This window comes from Empidonax traillii, unplaced genomic scaffold (genome assembly GCF_003031625.1).
Source record: "Empidonax traillii isolate 1590-97213 ecotype Southwest subspecies unplaced genomic scaffold, ASM303162v1 scaffold381:size621868, whole genome shotgun sequence".
Classification (NCBI taxonomy): Eukaryota; Metazoa; Chordata; class Aves; order Passeriformes; family Tyrannidae; genus Empidonax; species Empidonax traillii.
The window spans coordinates 1,672-23,688 of record NW_020955574.1 but is presented as its reverse complement, the minus strand read 5'-3'; the positions used below and the strand labels follow the sequence as shown (position 1 = coordinate 23,688).

General features: G+C 37.2%; 1 protein-coding gene across 1 annotated transcript in view; it reads left to right on the top strand.

Moving 5' to 3' along the window:
* LOC114062072 (nck-associated protein 5-like) overlaps nucleotides 1-18,310 on the top strand; it is a gene marked incomplete at its 3' end in the record, with an annotated part of 231,969 nt that extends 213,659 nt beyond the window's left edge. The window contains exons 5-6 of the mRNA XM_027893111.1: nucleotides 3,143-3,233; nucleotides 18,083-18,310. Coding sequence (XP_027748912.1) covers nucleotides 3,143-3,233; nucleotides 18,083-18,310 — 319 coding nt within the window. The remainder of the gene's footprint in view (nucleotides 1-3,142; nucleotides 3,234-18,082) is intronic.
* Nucleotides 18,311-22,017: the final 3,707 nt, after the last annotated feature.

The following is a 22,017-nucleotide window of genomic DNA, read 5'->3' as shown; positions in this document are numbered from 1 at the left end:
TCCAGCTGGGATATCAGAATCACAACCTAGAGGAGATAACCTTTTGTGATTACCAGAAGGAAAAATATAGATTGATGCACAAAAATAGCCCTTTGTAAAGCTCATAATTTTTCTGTTTCACTTCCAAAATTTGCTGTCCTTCAGAAGCTGTGTTCATGGAGCAAAACATGGGATCTCAAGCTAAATTGATAGAGGCTCAACTATTTTTGCATTCTTTAAATAGAGTTTATACTAAATCATCCTGGCATGTACTGTCACTGTGGAGAGTATTTTAGAACATAAGAAAGCAATCACTTTTCAATTACTGTGCCATGCTTTAAAGATTCTCACTGATAAGAAACAAGTCTTGATTATCCTCCTGTACCGTGTTTGGTTAGTCAGTCTTTCCTAAAAATGCTAGTGGAGAAGCAGCAGCTTCTGCCACTGCCACCAGAGCAACATTGGCCACCAGAGCTTTGCAGTAAATTTGACTTTAAGCATATTTCACTTCCCACTTTCTTTGGTAGCAAGTAGTTTTCTCCAACTTTTTTCATATATTCCATGAGTACCCAAAGCCTTGTAAGGTCCTCCCACTGCTGGTTCCATAGTGACATGGCCACACGGACACTGTCTCTTGATATGCCCGTGGTTCAACTTCATAGCTCTCAACTCCTAGAAACTTTTATAACAGCTGCAAACAACAAAACAACAGAAGTCTCAAACGTGTTTAACTGAGCTCTTTGTCGTGTTGCAAAGATTAATCTATTGCTTAAAAATTTGAGTGCCAGTGGGAGGAGTTTGTGTTTCCCCCAAGAAACCTTGTGCTTGTCAGACTCCTGTAAGGCTGTTCAGTAAGACAGGCCTGTGGTCGAAAATAGATCATCTGAGTTTAACTGAAGATTAAAGGACCCACTGAATATAAGAATTCTTCATAATTTTACTGAGCTGGTTTAAGTGAACATAGTAATATGCAGGCAGACTTTATTTTCATTGATATTTTAGGTCTACATTGAAAACCCATGACTTAGTGCTATTTGAATCTATTCTTTTTTTCCATTTTTACTTGTTTATTAATTTGGAAGAACGTTGTGAGGGACTAGAGTTGGAGCTGCATATGCATAGATACACAGAATAATAAAGAATCCTATTACACCATTAATTTAAAAATGAAATGATGAGCATGTTAAGAAATTAAGTTTTTCAGTGAGGACTGCACAGGAATTTATGTTATGAAAACCAAAAGGATAAGTTTTTTCATGTAAAAGGCATCTGATTAAGGTCAGCCTATGAGCAGAAATGGTTCCAATCTGCAACTGAAAAATTGCACCACTGTCTGCACTAGAGATTAGAGCTGGCTTGTTTTTATGCACATTTGGTCAACAGATGGTCCAACTATTCTGTGGGCATTCTGGCAGTGTAAAAGTCTGCACATCAATGACAAAAAAACATCATACAAATAAGTAGAGTGTCAGTGTTCATCTGAGTAGAATGAACACCCAATGTTGGCTTCTTGAACAGTAGCACAGTGGGCTGACTTGAAAGGAGAAAACCTGGAATAACATCATACTGTTGCTAAATTAACCAATGCCAATTCGTTCTGATAAGACTGAAAGGACAGAAAGACAATAAGGATCCTATAAATATTGGCCTTTGGCCAGAGCAGTTAGCTAATATTTGCTGTCTTACTGGACTGTTACCTTAGAAATAAACAAATAAAAAAAAAGATACACTCTGAATAATTCTTCTGCTCGATTGCATTTGGAAAGGATACTACTCAAAAGTCATGTTTCCCTAAACACAGTAAACATAAACAACAGCAGGCAGTTTCTGGTCTGACATGTTTAGGAATACTGGCTCTTTCTTCAAGGTCACTGTTTTAATATACAGGGTATCAGCAACATGACTCAAGGTATTCCTTTCTCTCTTCTGCTTTCATGTCACCCATATGCCTGTGCCACAGCAGTTTTCCCTTCTCCAGCCCCTGTTCCAGCTGGGCTGTTTTTCCAACTCTGTCAAGGGTCTGAGAGTGCTTAAAAGGAAAAGAGCAGAAAATATGAAAGGGGGAGTGAGGAAAACTTGCATCTTCACAGATGAAGAAGAAGCTCTACAGGGCTGAGAACCTGTGTAGGACATGGGAAGATGCATGAGGACCTTTGGCTGGAATTGGCACTCAGCATTTTTCCAATTGCTTGGAAATTTCCGATCTTTCCATTGCTTTTTTGGCTTTTGATTCTTTTCCTCCTCTTACCCATTCTCACAGAGCTGAAACCAGCTATAGTCCCAGACCCTTTATTTGTGGTCCACCTCAGTGACATCTCCTAAGCCCATGGGATTTAATTTCTCATCAACCTTGAATGGAACCGGTGTTTTATAGGTGGCTGCCGTTATTTCCAGCATTCCTATTGTGAGAAGGAGCAGAACTCTTTATTCTGAGCAGCCTCTGTTCAGCAGGGTTAGTGTTATTATCAGTCCTAACATGCTTGATGAATGTGTGCAGATCAAAGACAACTTTTGATGTTGTCTATTAACACCTTCTAAAATGGAAGTGCAAGCCTTCCTCCCTTCACTGATGGAGCTGAGGCTGATTACATTTTCATGAGATGGTGGTACCAGATTGTAGCCTGCACTTGCTTTTTACGTCCCTTTGAAAGGGCAGAGAAGGGTGAATGTGTTCAGCATCTGTGCCCCCATAAACCAATGTACTGGCACACTCTGCTACACCTATAACACAGCAAGTGAATACTTGTAATGTAATAGACAGTCTGTCTGAATTGCACCAACCTGACTATTGGCTCGTAATACAGCAGGTTGTGTGTTTTTTAATCTTGACTGATTGTTCCTAAATGATACTAATTTTATCATGGTTGCACTGTTGACAAGGTGATGTCTTTTGCACACATTTGGTTTTAGGTTTTGTAACTGAGCTCCTGTAGGATTTTAACAAAACAACTAATTACTGTGCATATTCAAAAGATGAAAGAGTGCCCTTAATGTGTTATTCATAACGTGGAGCATGAGAACATTACAAGGCTAGGATTGTCTTTAAATATTAATTTCATGGTAGCCATGGATGCATTAGGCTCTTGTAAAGAACAAAAACGCTGAATGCAACTCGTAAATTTTTTCCATACAGTTGACTTTTATAAATATTTTTCTTCTCTAGAATGGAGGAGACAGTGAGAAATCTGCTACAGAGCCAAGGATCCACAGGCCAACATGGAGAAGGAACTGTCAATATCATGAAGGTATATCAGGTATTAATGACTCATTACCTGTTTTCTTGTGATAAAAAACTTCTTTAAAACCGAAGTTGCACTGCTGAGATAAATGTCTGGCATTGTTTCCTCTATTTGTTTGTTAGTTATGAATACTTGTAAGTGGTAGTTGGTACTACATACATTTTCCCAAGGTGCTCTCTCACCAGAGTTTTATGTTTTTCACTTTTATTGTCATTGTGTTATCTGCAGTTGTTGCTCCTCACAGTTCACAGGGGACAGAGAAACTAGTTTTGAAGACTTTATTAAAGCACTTAATATTTTAAGTCATATGTTCCAGCATCTCTAGTAAACAGATGTTTCTGATAACTTGACCTTCAGATTGTGATGGATAATTTTATCCACTCATGTTCTTACTGGGTGTGAGGCTTCCATATCAAGCTCCATGGTTCCTTATCACTGCTTGTGGCAGGTGTGTTTTATCACCCTCACTTGAGGTAAAGGGTGATTTTATTGAGAGTGCCTCAGGAAAGAATTTAGGAGAGAAAGATTTTAGAGGTTTTTAAAAGGGAAACAGCTCTGTTTATAAGACAGGAGAGTTTTACATTTTCCTAATGTGCTGTTGTATTCTGGAAACAGTGAACCTGAGATGGTGGAAAACCTTTTTAAGGATCTGGAAACAGGAGTGAGATACATTCCAGTTAATAAAATATTTGACACATGAATTCTTTAAAAAAAAAAAAAAAACACAACACTTAATGAAGTCAGTCCTATACTGTATCTTTTTAAGTGGAGTAAGCATTCTTATAAAGCATAAAATACTGAAATAATATATTAAAGTCTATACTAGGTAGAGATCCTTCAGATAAAACACTTTTCAAAAATTCTGGTTATATTAGTCTATTCTTACAGCTGATGGATCAAAAGTAAAGCAATATAGCTAAACAAAAATGTATATTGGAGAGTATTTATCACTGTAATTAAATTTTCATTTTAAGCTTGGATTGAAGAGAAAGGAATCTTTTAGATTAACCTTCCAAAATAATCAAATTTTCTTGTTAAAATAATAACCTGTAAAATTTAATTTCAGGACGAATTAAACTTTTTGTTGAAGTTATAATAGCACAGTGTGCTCTTAGAAACTGGTGCCAAAAGCATCTATATTTTATCTGTACCTATCCTTTTGGGATGCAAAAATGAAACTCAGTTCCCCTTTCTTAGTTCAGAGTTTAAATCCATACATCCTTCTCTGAATTGGGCTTAATGTTAGTCTCTGTTTAAGGTGGATTACTTCTCTGTCTGTTCATAACAGACATCTGGAATGATTTTATTGTCTGCTTTTCTTTGTGCTGTCTTACCATGGAAACCACAGTGAGGTGGTACCACTTAATTTTTTTGGGAAAAAAAAAAAAAAATTGGTTGTAGTCCTGTCTTTTTCCGCTTTGGGGCCATACTAACAGAGACCTTTGTTGTCTCCACCCAGCCAGGAGAGTGGGTGCCATGGTGTGTTTTGTGTAATATTGCTTGGGTTTATTTCCTGACCAACAACAGAAGAAGGAGGCAGTTTTGCCCAGCTAGTGATAGCAAGAACAGTTCTTTGTTTTCCTTCAGCTCTAACAAACAGCCCCCTCCACCTAGAAAACTGTCCCCTTTTTTTCCCTTTCTGGACACGAGGTTTTGTTTGAACCTGCTGAGTGGTAGTCAGATCAAATTCCCCAAATTGGAGACATTCTTTCTTATAGAGTGAAGCTGCCTCTATCCTGGGACATTAAAACACCCATCTACCTGTTACTCTGGGATTATTTTAATTCTGCACATTGCGTTGCTTCCTTCCCTTCCTGTTCTCTTCCTGTTCCTGAGAACATTTTCACTCATATCACTCAGCTTGTTTTTAAACTATTTTTATTTCTTCCATATTGCCAGTATGCAATCTTCTTTGCTTATGAATTTCCTATCCTAATCCATGTCTCAGAGGCAATGGGTTTTCCTTTCCTGGAGGAATAGCCAGGCTACTGCATCATACACCAGTCTGTGACCGGTAAAACAGATCCAAAATGCAGAACGTTGTCTCTGACTCATTCATCCTCACATCCCTTTTGTTCAGTTCTATGACAAGCTTCTGAACAAATAGCTTGTTTTCTGGGAATTTCGAGGAATGGCTCTGTCCACGTGCAAAGCAGTGCATTCCTGCCCTCATATGGCTCCCTGCTATGTAGGTCAGGGTTGGGTTCACTCGGTGTGTGCTCGTTATCCAGTCACACATAAAAACTGTGATGTAGGCAACAACCGTGAGTAACAGTAAAAGCCCATACCTGAAAGGCTCTTCAAAACAGAGAGCTGGCAAAGAATCTCTGGTCTGAAATGTTTACCAGGAGTTTTAGCATTGAAAAACATATTAAAAAAGCATTATAGGAATCATTAATATGTTATTGAAACCAGCTGTGTGCAAGTCTTGGAAAAAAACTATTGTGTAAATAGATGATGAATTTTATTGTAGATACTGTGTCCAGATTTGGCAAGCTACATCAATATTGCAATAGAAGCACTTCATTTGTATCTTTCCAAATGTATTTAGACAGGTTTTTGATATATTTTGTAAGGGTAATTCACGGCTGGGAATAGAACATGAGTGTTTCTTAAAAGCACTGATGTTTCCAGTTTTTTGGGAACATGATAACAATATTGTCAACCTGTATTTGTAAATGGAAGTATAGATATGAGCTAACATGAGGGAAAAAAATTGTTATGATCTGAATTCCAGGTGTTTTATATATATATATCTTCATAAACATACACAAAACTCACTGAATGTAGAAATACTAAGATTGTTTGGAAACCATCCTTACAGAACATGTTCTGCATCTCACCTGTTCTCTGTGATACAATCAAAACTATGTGATCACTCAGTGCAGTAAAGGATTTTACTGCAGATTCACAACCATGTATTTCATAACAAATGGGGACAAATGAGGTGATCACCAGTGGGACTTACCAACATATGTCCCTTATTCTCTGACAACATGCTGAGTTAATTTTAGTGTGTGAAGCTTGTTCAAGTTAATATCTGAATAGCCGTAAAAGATAACTCTGTGCAATAAATGCTTTTGATCTATTGGCCATTGTCTACATAGTTTGTTTTTTCACAAATCTAATTATTGTTCTGGGATGTATGAAATTGAGTTCTTATTATAATACCAATATGCCTGACTCTAGAATAAATATTCTTACTAATGAACATTAAATGTTGCATAGTGATAATGTTAGAATAATAATAATAAGGTGGAGCCTAGAGCATGCAGTGTTATTGCAATATTTTGCTAGTTCTTACCATTATTCTTACTTAAAACAAAATATTCTCTTTCCATAGAGCTAGCTGCCCTATGGGATTTTAATTTTCCGGATTTACAGGTGGGTTTTGTAATTTCTTTAGGGTAAATGAATTTAGAAGCAGGATTTTAAATAAAATTCTCCTTTGTTATCATTTTACATAAAAATTGAGGGAAAATTTATAACGAATGCTCACATAAATGTAGACAAGAATTCATATGATTTGAATTGCCATGAACCATATTTCTTGTTTTAAAGTTTACTTGACTAAAAGGCTCTAGCAAGGAAGAGCTATGGTGTTTCCAAGAGACGTTGCCCACCTAAAACTAAGATCATGAAAGGCCAAGCCAATAGCTCATGTATTAATGCTATTCTCATTCAAGACACAATACTTTACCCAAAAGGGAGAGTGCTCCCCAGAAATACTGGTGTGCAGTACTGTAACCCAGACATTAAAACAAACAGCCAGCAGACTTCCCTTCCTAAGTTTGTCCTTTTGATTTGGATGTCAAAACTAGAGTCTCTTTCCTGTTTGATCACAATACTGGTTATCTAGATGGAGTCTTAACTGATTACAGATCACCCAAAGGCTTTCAAAGGTTTTTTTAATTAATTTTGACTTTATGTCAGTGTGCAGCGATCAAAACAAATGAGGAAGAGAATTTGTTGTAAGTTCACAATTTGTTATAATTCTGGAATTGTCAATATGTGCACTGAAGCTCAGGACAGACATGGTGCAGTCACACTGGAGAGGTAAAAATCATACATAAGTGATACAGGCACGCTTCAGGTGGCATTGTTGGCCAGATCAACCCAATATTTTATCTGCATGCTTTGTGATAGTCGAATATGGAACAGTTGTTATGACTGTCACTTCTAATTTGCACAGCCGTTGGTGTCAACAGCTCTTTCATGAGAAGAAAAACTGTAACTATTGGCAATATAATTTTATCTTAACACAAAATTATACAAGCTTAATGCTCAGGCCGTTGATATCTAACATTTTGTAGATAGGGCATGGCCATGAATTGAAAAAAGGGCACTGGTTGAATTCCCTAGCTAAAATCCACACAGGATTTTTAATGCTAACGTCTATTGCAGAAAGTATTTCTGGAATGGAAGTGCCCACAGGAGACTACATCAACCAGGCCTCCTAAGCTACTCAGAAGTACTTTGCTAGGCAAATATTAGCAGTTTTGTGTCTCATGAGAAGGACAGAAGAGTAGCCACTCTTGGGAACTCCACCGGAAATCCTGGGCTGTCAAGGACACAAGCACTTGCTGCTGCACTGCTTTTCCATACAGGAAATCCAGGGCTACCTCAGTAACTAATTCCTTATGGCTTTTCATCTCATATGTTTCCACTACTAAGCAAAGATTCTGATAAATATTTGTTCCCATATTTAACTAATTTGAGGTTGGATTCTTACCCCCAAAAGAGAATGATGCTGCTCCTCAGACACTGTTCAAAATTACAATTTTGTTGCAAGGAACATATGTGCTAAGAGTTATCCCTTTCTGGTTGTTTGTAATACAGCAGCACAGCAATTGAGCTATGTTTAACACAACAAAGTCTCATAACTGAAATGTGCCATTTGTGTGCCTGTTTCTCAGAAAACAAGCTGTTCTTTCCTTCCCAGAATCATACTCTGTAGTTATAGAATGGTTTGGGTTGTAAAGGACATTAAAGAACATCTTGTTCCAACTCCCCAGCCATGGGCAGAGACACCTTTCACTAAACCAGATTGCTGAAAGCTCCATCCAACCTGGTCTTGGCTATAGTGCAAAACAAGGTACAAGTAAAACTAAAGAGAAAGCAAAATGAGGATGTCCTGTGTTTACACAAAAGTTATCTATATGTTTGCATGGTCTTTGACTATACCCAATCACCCACAGTTCTTGACTGACTCTGTAATTTAGATGAGCATCTTTCTTGCCATCAGGGGTTTACTTTGAGAATGCAATGCCAATCTTTGAAATACTAAGTTTGCAGAAGCACATAGGAGGTCCCAAATATAGATTGGCATATTATACAACCACTTTGACCCATCATACATCTACATATCTACAGTGACAAGGTGTGAAGATTGACTGCTTTGATGATACTATTTTATATTACACTGACTGTATTTCTAGATTTAAATTTCCCTCTACTATATAGTGTTTCTATCTTTTGCTGTATCTTTCTTCTAGTTCTAACTTTTGGAATGAATCCACAAGGTCAACCCCTGTACGTTGCCAGAATCCTATAGATCTGCAACAGGCATAACAGAAATTCTAGAGCCACTCTTTGGGAAGCAAGCTGGTGATGGTGTTCACAGCCTGACCGACACAGGTCGTCCTGATGTATACAGGGACTTCCCATTTATGGACAGGATGTTCTCTGTAGACCTAATCTTGCCCTTAATGGTGTTCTTCTGACTGCCTTTTTTTCTAATCCAGAGGATGTATTTGAAAGAAAAGGGTATGACACTTGTATGCTTCTGCTTGGTAGCCCTCAGAGACTGGAGTAGCCTCCTGGAATTTATAGCAAACACCAGTTTTAAGATTATCTGCCTGCTGCTTGGAGAGATGCCAGCACCTTTGTGTGTGAAGGCCAAGTGGTGGCTCCTTATCTGCATATGTTCCTCTCAGAGGATAAATCAGGGCTGCCCACAGCAGGGCTGTGCTGGTACACAGGCCCAGGGCAGCCCACGCTGTGGCTGTGTGAGGAATCCATCCCGTGTTTCCCGTGGAAACCAGTGCCACTTCCCGCCCCACTTGGCTCCTCAGCAGAGGAGAAGATTTTAATAAGAGAGTCTTGCCTGTGTGTAGCCTCTCCAGATCCCTGTGAGGATCCAGATGTGCTTTGCTGACACATTGCCCACCCTGGGCTGGTATTGAAGAGATTGGGCAAGAGGGTCTAGCAAGTAAATAAGAATTTCTATCTATCAAATCGCTGCATTTTCTGAGTGAGGATAATGAATAAGAAATAATAGAGGCCATTTAGTGCCATCAGCTGTCTAGTGGCAGAAGTGTTTAGACACAAAACTTGTGTAACCAGTTTGTGTTCCTTGTTATTCCAAGCCTGGGTCTTACATGTGGCCTAGTGACACACTCTCTCCCGACTTCCACATCTCCCTAAAAGATATTGTTCATTCTGCATTTTGACATTATTTCATTGGTATTCTCAAGCAAACAGAAAGCAATGCTATGAATTAAATTTTAAGAATTTTGGAAAAAAAATCTAAAAATTTACTTCTTTTCTGAGGTCAAAAAGGAAGATTATTCTGTATCCACAACCATCCCATCTTTGAAAATTATTTTAAGAGAAGAACACACTTAGCAATACACCAGTATTTATTTTGGAAAGAATATGTGCTTCTGGTCAGGAAAAGTTAATCTGAACTATAATAACATATTTGAAAAATTGAGGTTTTTATCTGGTCTGAAATGATTGTTCCTACATTTTATTTTTGTGTCAAGATGCATCCTGATCTTCTTTCAGAACTTTTAATGACAAGACTGGGTGGCAAGACAACTATTCCCTGGCATTTGCAAAAAAAAATTACCTGGTTATGTAGTAATATACCAATTTTTTTCCCTTAAGTCAGCTTCTGCAGTTGTGCTTATGGTGAGAACTAGTTAGTTCATACATTGCTCTCATTCCAAAATACGAGGGAAAGAAAATTGGCTTATTTCTAGCAATTTAAATTCCAGAGTAATTCTGTTGCCTTAATTACTGTTATATAAAATTTACTGAATTTGAATTTTAGAATAGCTAGGCTTATTTGTACTTCAGTCAAAGGTAGAGATTTTAATACCATCACTTTAGTCAAGTGTAGTCACTTTAATACTTACAAACTGCTTCACAAAAGTTTAAGTGCTAATACAGGTTTCCAGGAAGGAAAGATTATTACTTTAAGTATGGTACTGTAATGAACCAATTTATAAGAGAATATTTGCATGAAATATCTGAATGCATATTTGTCTCATTACTATATATACACATTTGAAGAAGAAACAGCTTAGCTTCTAGAACAATTCTTTTTTTTCTGCCTGAATACTTTGTTAATCAGTGTAACTAAGCCTTCCATTTTGAGAAGGGATGTGCCTGAAACCTGGCTTGGCAGAACCCCCTCCAGAATGGTCAGTCTTTGATTTCACTTCTAACAGGCAAAGTGCCAGAGGTGAGAGTGCTGTTGGTAGTGTGAATATCCATTCACTAAAGACAGGACGGGGTCAACAGCAGTACTTGGTCACCAGGTTAGTGACCAAGTCACTTTGACACCCGCTCTGGTGACCTGGGGATGAAAAGCCCTGATCTGTTGAGAACACTTAAGTGTGAAGTTCACTGTGAAGGTTCTCTTCTTTAATGGTCCTTTTTGATCTAAACTTTCTCAAAAGAAATGCATGTTTCTGATGCTTGGAACAGCCAATAAAAGCATCATCGGGAAATTTATTAATGTTACTGCAGAACTGTTCAAGAGGGATGATAGCTTGGACTAGTGAGGAGTGTTTTGAGTGAAGAATAATACGTAGTGCATTTAGATTGATACTCGAGTGGAAGGAGGCACATATCAGAAACGTAAAGTACGTGCTTTGTCGTCTTATCCATCATGTGTATTTAATCTAGGGAATGCTGCTGCTCGCTCTCCTCACTTTGTAAGTGAAACCCAGAGATGAAAAAGAAGAACTTAATATGTTTTCCCTGACAATGGTAATGTTAAATTTGGGGTATTTCTGTGAAATTTTGTGATTTGTTGCAGTCCTTTGTTTTCCTTCAATTTTGGTCAGCTTGTTCTGAACAAAAGCTGTTAGCTAAACAAAAATATATTATTATTACACTTGCTGATGTGCTATCTAAAGCAAAGCTATATTTTAGCCTGTTCTTCCACTGGGAGAAAAGAAAGCAAGAGAAAATAGCTGAATTCATAGATAGAAGTAAGAAAGATAAACTAGAAATCGTATTTGTAGTCTTAGAGAACATTTAGATTGCATGTAATTTTAGTTGCATGTAATTTTTTTTTTCTTTTATTCGAACTTGTTTGCTCTGTTGTAATTTGGGTTTTTTCTAGACCTGGGTCATTGTGTGGGATAAATAAAAAAAATAAAGAAAATTAGCAAAAAAAAAAGAAAAATTTTTTAAAAGTTGCATATGGAAACAATATGTTCAGGTCACAGAGACATCAATAACTGCTCCTGTACTGAGCATCTTGCGGGACACTCTTTGTGAATTCCTCAGTCTCACTTCACATTGCTCTGGCTTAATATACATGTCTTTTATACATCTCAGGTTGTGCTAAATGAAGTAGGTTATAAAACATACCAGAAGATTCTGCAAATTTTCAAAGGGCTTATTTAGAAAGAAAAAGGTGATGCTGAGGGAGAAAGGGGAGCAAGGTACCCTCGGAAAACAATTTTAACCTTGTTGGAATGTTAAGTCAGTGGTCCTTGGAGCAGTTGTTGCCTTCTTTCAGCTTGTGCAGTCAGATTGAGCTACTTGTGCATAGCTTGAGGCAGTTTTTTAAAATGATAATACAAAGAAACCCTCATCTAGAGTTTTTATCTTCATCAATAGTCATTTTATACTGCTCATTCTCAGTGAATAGTGGTGAACACTAGGAGGTCTGCAGTGGAAAGAACACTGAAAAGACATAATCTAAGAATACATCAAGACTATGGACTGGCCTTGCAAGGAAAAGCATTGACAATTTATAATTACATTGTTTTGGTTTAGCCCCAGCTGGCAACTAAACCTCACACCCTCCTCCATCAGGGTGGGGAGAAGAGAATCAAAAGGCTAGAAGTGAGAAAGCTCATGGATTGACATAAGAACAGTTTAGTAATTGAATTATTATAACAATAACAGCAAAAAGTTGTAATGCAAAGGAAAATAACGAAGATAGAAACAAAATAAGTGATGCAAATTACTGACCCCAAACTGAGCGATGCCCAGCCAGTCCCCAAGCAGTGGATCCAAGCCAACTTTCCTCCTAGGATATTGATGAGTTTGATGCCATGTGATCAGGGACATGCCTTGGGTCAATTGGGGTCAGCTGTCCTGGCTGTGTCCCCCCTCATCTCCTTGTGCATCCCCAGCCCCCTCACTGGTGGGGTGAAGTGAGAGGCAGAAAGGGTCTTGGCTCTGTGTAATGTCTGCTCAGCAGTAACAAAACATTTTGGTGTTATCAACACTGTTTCCAACACAAATCCAAAACACAGCCCCATTCCAGCTTCTGTGAAGATAGGTAATTCTACCCCAGCCAAAACCAGTGCATACATAAACAATTCGGTGTATGGATTTTTAAACTGCAGTTTGGGTTTAGAGGTCAGTCTGTCTTTGTTGGAGAAAGTGTTAGAAGTGTAGAGTCATATACTCTTCAAATTCAGTCACTGAAACCTAAGATAACTATTCAGTAAATACCTTGTTTAGAAAGTCCTTTGGAAGCTTTGGAGACTCCACAGAGAGTGCTGAATGTTTTGAGGTGCTGAGATAGCTGCATACCTTGGGTTCCATGAGGACTGGATTCTTGAATGCCTATTACCACTGCCTCTATACATGATCAGTTAATAACTACATTGTGAATATTTTTTTTCTCAAATGAGTGGTTATGAGCAATCATAAGCTCTATTTAATTATATATCCTACATATATTTTATTCCTGAGTGATTAATGTGTGATTAAAGTGTGTTTTTGGAAAATTGCAGGCATGACTCTCAGAAGAATCTGAATTTGTAACCATTATAAAACCTTCATTTCTAATAAATTTCAGAAGCTGAAGAATTAAAAGGAGTTCATAAAGGAAAATCCCACCCAGACATCACAATCTGACACCCAAAATTGAAACAGACATCTTTCGTATCTGAGGGATCCTTACTGCACTGCATCTGAAAAACTTTACTTCTCTGGAGGACTTGTGTTTATCACATGAAAATGATCCTTAGCAAAGATGTCATCTCTAATTATTACTTACCAGTTTCCAGACAAGCAATTCATGTCATCCAACACTCATTGGGAAAATCAGCATCTCAAAGATCTTTTTTTAATTCTTGTTTGCTTCAGTCAGAATTTTGTCACATGTCCTCATGAAGGATTGGTGTTTATAATCAGTGCTGTAAAGCCAAGATCCAGTTATATCCAGTATTAGGTTATGCCATGTTGTATTATTATAGGCACTCGTCCAGTGAACTTTGCAATATCTATGTGATTCAGGAATGTCCCTGGGTAACCTGTTGCAGTCACCATATGACCACACTAACAGGAATCAAAAAAACCAACAAAGGGTCTTTCTAATATCTAATTGCTATTTTTCATGTTCTAAGCTGTGTCCATTGTGTCTAGTCTTTTCATTATGCCACGTACAGGATGTGTCTGACTCCATCTTCTCTCTTGCCTGCAACAGGTACCTTCCTCATTTTATATCATGTGTTTGTTGTTACTACCACAGAAAGAGCCTCAATCCCAATTAGTACCTAATCATAGTTTGCAGTGTAAAAAAAAAAAAAAAAAAGAAAATCTAGAAAAACTTTTTCAAGCTACTTTTTTTTTTTTTTGGTCACCTGGCTTTTTTTACTCTTCTTGGTTTGCCATTTCATAGTTCCAAACTGAAATATTTTAAAGTGAGCTCATATTTTCCTTTTTTTTTTTTTTTTTTTTTTGTATGTGTGTAGTTGGGTGGTGTCATTCCTAGAAAGCATCTTAGAAAGAAGAAAATGCAAAGGACAGACAACTGATGATACTGCCAGTAAAACTTTAAAAGTAACATAATTTCTGAAATAGTAATAGTTAAGAAATAGCTGGTTAAGTGTCCCTTTGACACTTGTTTGTTCTGCTAAAAGGTGACACTTCTTAGAGGAAAGGCATCCCAATGACTAATTCTGGGTCCAGGAGGTTAGCAGACTTTTGACTTTCTTGAGATGAAGGAGAAGGTAATTTCTAAAATAGGCAGTTAGTTCTCTTACCTTTTGAAAGGTTCCAGTTGATATTTTATATCACTATTGTTATTCCTTGTTTATAAACAGTGAAAACATTTTCTTGTTCAGTATGCTGAAAGGTGGGTGGAAGAGAGAAGATTGGCTTCACATTCTAAAAATTCCAGTAAATTATCACTTGTAATTTCAGGTGGATTACCTGCTCTCATAATTTATCGTTCTTACTTTATTTATTAGTGGAAAGGGGGAGTATTATACTGCTCTTTCCTAGTCCAGCTAACTGAAAACCAGCTTTCTGATAAGTCTCAGTCAGGCCACTGCATTGTACAGCTTCATAGATCAATGTCTTTAGTGATTTATATCTTCTCATTGATTCTGGAAAGCTTGCCATTTCCAGGCTGCCGGGACTGTTTCCATCTCTTGTTTTCTATTGGCTATAGGGCCCATAGTGTTCCATCAAAGGGTTCATCATCAGTGCACTGTTTGTTTGATTTATAGAGCAAACTGAATACTTAGAAATAATGGTCAGGGCAAGATGTCATTTAAGATTTGCGAAATACTGTTGGTTTCAGAAAAGCAATGACAGTTTAAAGCAGCTTGAGAAGCTTACACAATGTGGGACTCGACTGGAAGTTTCTCATTAATTTCTGTGGGAACGGGTCTGCAGTGAGCAGCATAATCCTAGTCTCAGTAAGATTTGAATTTTTAATATTTTTATTGTCCCTTTGTTGACACAGAGCATTAGAGATGTAGATGAGCCTTTACTGTAGAATTTTCATCAGGCTGCTGTGTTTGCATTCTCTCATGGTACAGGCATGTGTCTTAAATTCATTGGTCTGGGAAACCCAAAGCTGGGTTATTGCTTTTTCTTTTTTTTTTTTTGCTGTCCAGCTTACTTCCAGAGCACCATTTCCATCTGTTACCTTTTCACAGAAATTAAACTGCACTGATCAGCAGGGTAGCACTTATTCTGCCTTTGCTGGTCTTGGGACCTGGAGAGGATTTTGCTATCCAGCTTGAAAACCCAGCCTGCATTGTGACTGTGCAATACATGAGGCACACTGCAGAGACTGTTCAGGGGTGTCTTTACTTGAGGTAACACAAGAAGTATAGGACTCTGGGGAAAAATAGGTATCAGCTGCTTTTACACCATTGTTTGCTGCCTTTAGCCTCCTCACTGCAGAGATTTCTGTAGCATTTGACCAGCATCATGCAGGAGATAATTTCCTCGTGCAGATCTCTCTGCCCCTTCCTTCCTTCCCCAGTAGTCAGCTGCCTTTGATATTAACAGATATTGCACTCTCCAGAGGCTTCTGTCATTCAAAAAGCTTTTCTTATCCTCCCTCTTACTTGACTTGACTTTGGCACAAAGGGTACCTGTTTCCTTTGCTTCCTCAAGTGTGGATTTTTCACTCTATCCTTACTGGATATCACCCAGGTGGAACTGGTGAAAGTGTCGGGGTGGTGCCCTCAGTGCATGACATGTCTTAGCACAAATTCTGAGGTTAATAGTGTTTTCTTCTGTTCTGCAGCTTTTCCAGGTAGGGTGGGTGACATATCAGGGACCTTTTCAGTCCATGCCTGAAACACTGAAACTCGTTTATTATCCCTCAGTAATAAACTGGTTTTGGAACTACATGAGCTGCGCTTCAACACTCAGGCAGGGCTAACAGTACTAAGTGTCTTGAGGTGTTCTGGTGCACATCACAGTAAAACAGGATGTGTGTTCTTGATTTTGTCATTCTTCTGCAAAGTTCATCATATTTTGTAATTAGAAGATGAATGAGTTACTTCTTTATGTGACTGGGATTTACTCTGTGAGAAGTTTCTGTAATGAAACGTCATAAACTGTGCTTTCTTCTACCTGTCCTTTGAAATTGCTGCCCTGACTTTCTGCAAGGAAGGTGTCCCTGTGCACATGTTTATGTTTTCTTCTATTGTTAGCCACATCTGATTCATGTCACATTCTCTCCTAAAAATAATTGTTTGTGCATGAATTGCAACAGAGAGATACCTTTGTCATTTTTTTCCCCTGAATTCATTGAAGTGTTTTATCTCAGTGCACTCCTTGGGGCAACTTGAAGGAAAAACGGTTTAATGGCTCTTTTACAGATACTTGGTTGTTGCATTGGTGAGTAGCAAACAGGCAAAAAAATCCCAAGTACTGTATTTATGGTTCCTTTGTGACCAGGATCACAACTAATTTTCCAACTATTGTTGGAAACCTGATGGAGTGGCTCTTTGACATCTATGTTTTGGGGCTCAGAATGAGATCTGTGCCTTATGGTTTGTGTAAGGGTATTCAGTAATTAAGCCCATAGGTTACAAAATTAATACTTAATTAAAGTTTTAACATAGTAATAATCAATTTCTAAGCTAGTTAATATTTTAAAAAGACATTGTTATAAATGAGATCCTCAGTGCTGATATTTAATTCAGTTACATTTATGGGTTTTATTTAAGATAATGCCTTGCTATTAGCTCTCAGAGAGTTGTATTTGCACAGTTATTCAAGCTGGATCAGTTCTTCATGAAAATGCATACTTTTATGCTTAGACAGAGTTCATGTTGTGCAGTAGTTATGGGAAATGAATCCCACTTATGGACTAACCCAAAGATCATGAAAGTATGAGCCTTTGTATTTAAGAATTATCAGAAAGAAAACTAAATGCTCATTGAAAAACTTCTCTAGGTTTATGCTGACACCCAGTATTTAAATGCTGATTTACCTGACATTTTCCATTTTTAATCTGCTCATTAGTTGTCACACTGGATCTGCTCATATGATTAGAGAAGGTGTTTTACAAGGTAGAGCCCATGCCGTTGGTGTTGTGCTCCAACGATTGTCCACTCTGTACATCTGTGTAATTCTCTTTTTCCTCATATGCCTTGTCATTTTGGGCAATGTCAGGCAGGCACTGCCTGCTTTGGGTCTTGATGTTTTGCTTGCTGTGTTTCACTCTCTCTCTCAACAGAGAACTCAGACACACAATTAATGGAGTGAGCAGGATTCACTGTTCAATCCTCTCCTTTTTGTAGACCACTTGTAAAACTCGGCAGCCACGGTCCACTCAGCAGCAGCAGCTGATAACAACCCAGTCTGACTGGCTTATAACAGACTGGGGCACTTCTGGAGTTTTTGCTGTCAGTTTGGTTCTCTCCAGTCATATGTTAGTGTGGATCTTTAAATCAGTATTCATGTGGTAACTCGATTCTCAGCCTATTATTTAGTCATTCAAATATTAGCTCTAGATGAAAGGTGAAATACATTAGGCATGAACATATGTTAGCTTTTCCTCAATAAACTGTTTTATGTCTCAGTGGCAAAATGCTTCCATTGAACGCTGGTATGTTCAATTTTCATTGCAATTTTTAAAGAAGAAAATGGAAGTTATTTTATTAAAGGGATGATGAGTTCTGCTTTTCAAAAATCTAACTAGATGTAGAAGTTAAGTTGTGAATACACTTGCAGAATTGGCATAGCAACATGTTTCACAGACCCTTCATGACTCTACTTATTCAGTACTTTAATCATGTCACTAGCAACTTGCTCTTTTTTCATTCACATACAAGGGAGAATTGAAGATATTTGCATAGTTAACTTCATTTGCACCTGTGAGTAATGACATTTTCCAAATACCATTTCAGGAAAAGCTGTCAGAAGACAGTAGGAGATGTAAAGAAGGCATGGAAAAAATTCACACACTGGCAGATGAAGATTCAAGAAGTGAAAGCAGCAGCACTGAGGAGGAAAAAGAAAAGACAAAATTGCTATTGGAGCGTTTGAAAGCTTTGGAGGTAAGAAGCACAACAGTTTCACACATAGAAGACCACCCTTCCCCCTTCCTCATTCGTTTATTGGCACTGAATCACCCTGTAGTATTAATCTAATCTTTCACAGTTCACCTGATTTCATGTTATGGGGTATTTTTTTTATGATTCATTTACCAGGGATGAGCAAGAAGCTTAGAACCACTAAAAGGATCCCTCTGTAATGTTGAGCATCAGATATCCTTAAAAAGAACTTAATACGTTATTTTAATTCCATTGAGACCGTTTAATAAGAAAAATTGGTTTTATTCGGGTTTTTTTTCAATTATTAATATTGCAAGACCAATATAGGTGGTTTAACAACTGTCATAAAACCAGTGTTGCCTCTTTGTAGTTTAATGCTCAACTTTTAATTGCTGGACTGCTTGCTTGGGAGAGCTCAGGCCTTTTTACTGCTGGATTGCAGAAAATCTATTTGCTTGTAGACTACATGGAAAACTGCACACTCTACGTTTTGAGTTGTTTCTGGAAAATTAGGATCTGCAATAATGCACCTTGTGGCAGTTTCTAACTAAAGTTTTAAAGTTTCCTTAGGCAGCCACGGACAAGGTGCAGGTAAAACTGTAACCACTTTATACATGTACTTATTCTGTGCTCCTTGATAGAAACACGGGTTTCAGTATCTATGAAAAAATAAAACTATGCGTATTTTAATCTATTTTTTTAATACTTAAAAGTCATATTTTTAACTTACCAAGTGTCTCTTCCCTTCTATTCAAGTATCTATGTAACGTTATAGGTATGGATAAATGAATCTCTGAGAACGATCTTAGTGACATTTTGCCCGTTTAGGGTATTGGTAAAGAAAGAATCATCACTGGACCTATACATTCATGGCTGAGTGTGAAGGCTCTTTCACATGAGAATTTTCGGGTTGAGTTGTACTCTGATCAAATTTCATTTTGAAAAAAATTCTGTGGTTTTTTTGTTTTTTTTTTTCCTGAGGACTGACTTAGTTAAAAGTAAAACATGAACAGTTATAATCATCTTTGGATCTAAATACAGAATCTGAAATCCAAAAGGTTTAGGCAGACTCCACAATTTTACTTTACTTTAGAGTCTTAAGCTATGTGTAAAATAAAAATACGTAATGTTAAAAAACTCTAATTTTACCCTGAGGGAAAACCACTTGCTACTAATTTTTTAGGCCATAAAACTGACAAATGCACAGTTTACTATGGTCCTGCTTTATCTGCTGATGGAGAATGATTGTACGCTCCTTGTGGTCTTTTATTTCCAAAAAAAATGCATAATTTCTGTTTGCTTTGCCTCAGTCTGCATGACATTTTCAGTTCTTTATGTCTTCAGTTGGTAGGAAGGTGTTCAGTAGTGTCACAGCCTTTATCAGCTGTGGCAAACTGCCCCGATACATAAGGTAACCCTCAGGACAGGCAGGACCTAGTTCAGGAAGGACACTGAAGAGGTCTCCTCACTGGTGTCAGGATTGTGCAGTGGCTTGTTCAAAACCACATATTAGGAAATGCCAATACTGCAAGAATTAATCTATGTAAATAGTCTAAGGAGCTGTCAAAGTAGAAAGATGAACTGCAGGGCCAACATTAATTGTGATAGAATATAATCAAAAAAAATTGTTGTTAATTGTCTGTTGTTTATTGTTATGTATTTTTGCACTTTATTTTTCTCTTGAAGAATATAAATTGTAATGTCAGAGACTGTATGGTTTATTAATTAAGAGACTTTTTTAAGTTATATGCAATTAGCTGATTTAATTCTTTACTATTTTCAGAGTAATTATTCTAAATATATTATTAGTCTATAGAGAAAAGAACAAAAAATTAGTCTGTTAGTTCCTGTGCTGTGGGTGTCAGGATCTTTAATCTTACTTTACATGATTAGGTGTTATTGTATCATACACAATTAATAAAATCAGAAAGGCTAATAAACTGCTTACTAAAGTTGGTCCTCCATCTGTGCCCTCTGGAATCTGAAGACTGCCTAAAAACAGAAGCTGTTAAAAGTAATAGTCAGAATGTGGGACCTAATCCATTAATGCCTATTAATATAATTTCATTAATATCAACACTTTTGATATCTCTTCCTATTAGTTTGTTACCCAAGTGTAGCTCATGAAAAGCTGTAGCCTTGTCTGTTAGAGCATTGTAGAATTATTCTTCAGGAATTACTGGCACTGTGGTGAAAACTGTAGTCATCCTGATGTGTTGGATATGGACCAGGAAATTATCAAATCTAAGAATTAAAAAATGGGTGAGGCTTCATTTCTACAGGAAACTTTCTTTAAATGGCTTCCATATCATGGCAGTAGTGATTAATATTTCTTCTTCTTTTTTTTTTTTCTTATATTTGGGTGCTGTCAAATGTACTGCCAAATAAATTTCAGTAATACCCTTTAGGTTCTATTAAGTTCTGTTTAACCTAGAAATTTTCTCACCAAAAAATACTAATCAGTATAATAAAGTATCTTTGTAGTCAGCCCAAGTGAAAGCTATCATATGCTTTGATAAGAGATATCTATACATATTCTCCCATTGCTCCTTTTACCTATAATTTTTTTTTACATCCTTTATCATTTACAGCAAATTCTATTTCCACTCTACTGACTGATAAATACCATACATTTCCAATCAAATGAAACAGATGACAAATAGCAAATGGTTCATACCATCTTGTATCCCATTTTATGCAGTTGAAATTAATAGTGATTTCCTGGATATCAAAACTCCTTTGTGCCTTCAGCATTTTTACTTGGCTGCTCTTGAAATGCCATTTAATTTACTTCAGCAGTTATGATCAAATGCCTTCTAACTCTTAAGAAGAAAAAAAAAATCATTCTCTGATAACTTCTCTGTGCATTTGGAGTGCTGCAAAAAATTAAATATTAATGAAGTATGGTGCATAACTTGAACTCTGTGGTGGAATTTCATTTTGTTAATCTGCTTTCATCACCAGAGGAATTGCAGTTTTTTTTAAAATTGTAGCCAGAAATGTACAAAAAATATAACGTATTCTGGACATGTATCACCCCCCCAACCAGCAATTTCAGGTATGTGCAGGTATATACACAATTACAGTAAAACAATAATGTTATATTTGCAAAGTCATATACATAGAAGTTGGAAATTTTTCATAAAACCTTAATTTGCTCTCCTGGGTATCTTAGGTGTTATACAGACTCTCATTGCAAGATTGTCTACTACTATTTCTTGTTTCCAGCAAGAACAGTTTACACATTTACAGTCCACAGAGGAAAGCTTTTAAAATATTCTATATTAGAAAAACAGTGTCTGTAAAGGCCTTAAGAGTGTCCCAGAGCTTTGTTCTCCAATATGGAGCCGTGGGTTCTCTGCCCCAATTTAGCCTCAAAATGACTGAAGTACAGGCTGCTTGAGCACCTGCATAATTGCAAGTGATTTGAACTGATATACAGCATTAATGTCAGTCTTAATCTAAACATGTCTGTAAAAGCCATAGTTACTTTGATTTTAAAAATTTAATCAGTGATAAATACTGTGTCAGCTTTGAAGGCTTATTAAAGTTTGTCATTTGCACAGACATTTATGCAGTGAGAATAATTCAGTATGAATTAGCTGTGTCTGACTCTATGGAACATTCCATCTCTTTTGGACTTCCTTCTTTGCAACTGAAGTAGTGCAACTTTCTTAGAAAGCTTTTGGTTGATTATGAAGAAGGTAAGTTGACAGGGATGGCTCCAAAGGACTAAAGAGTACTTAATGCAGGTTGTATTGGTTAACGCTTTGCTTTGACAGTAAAAA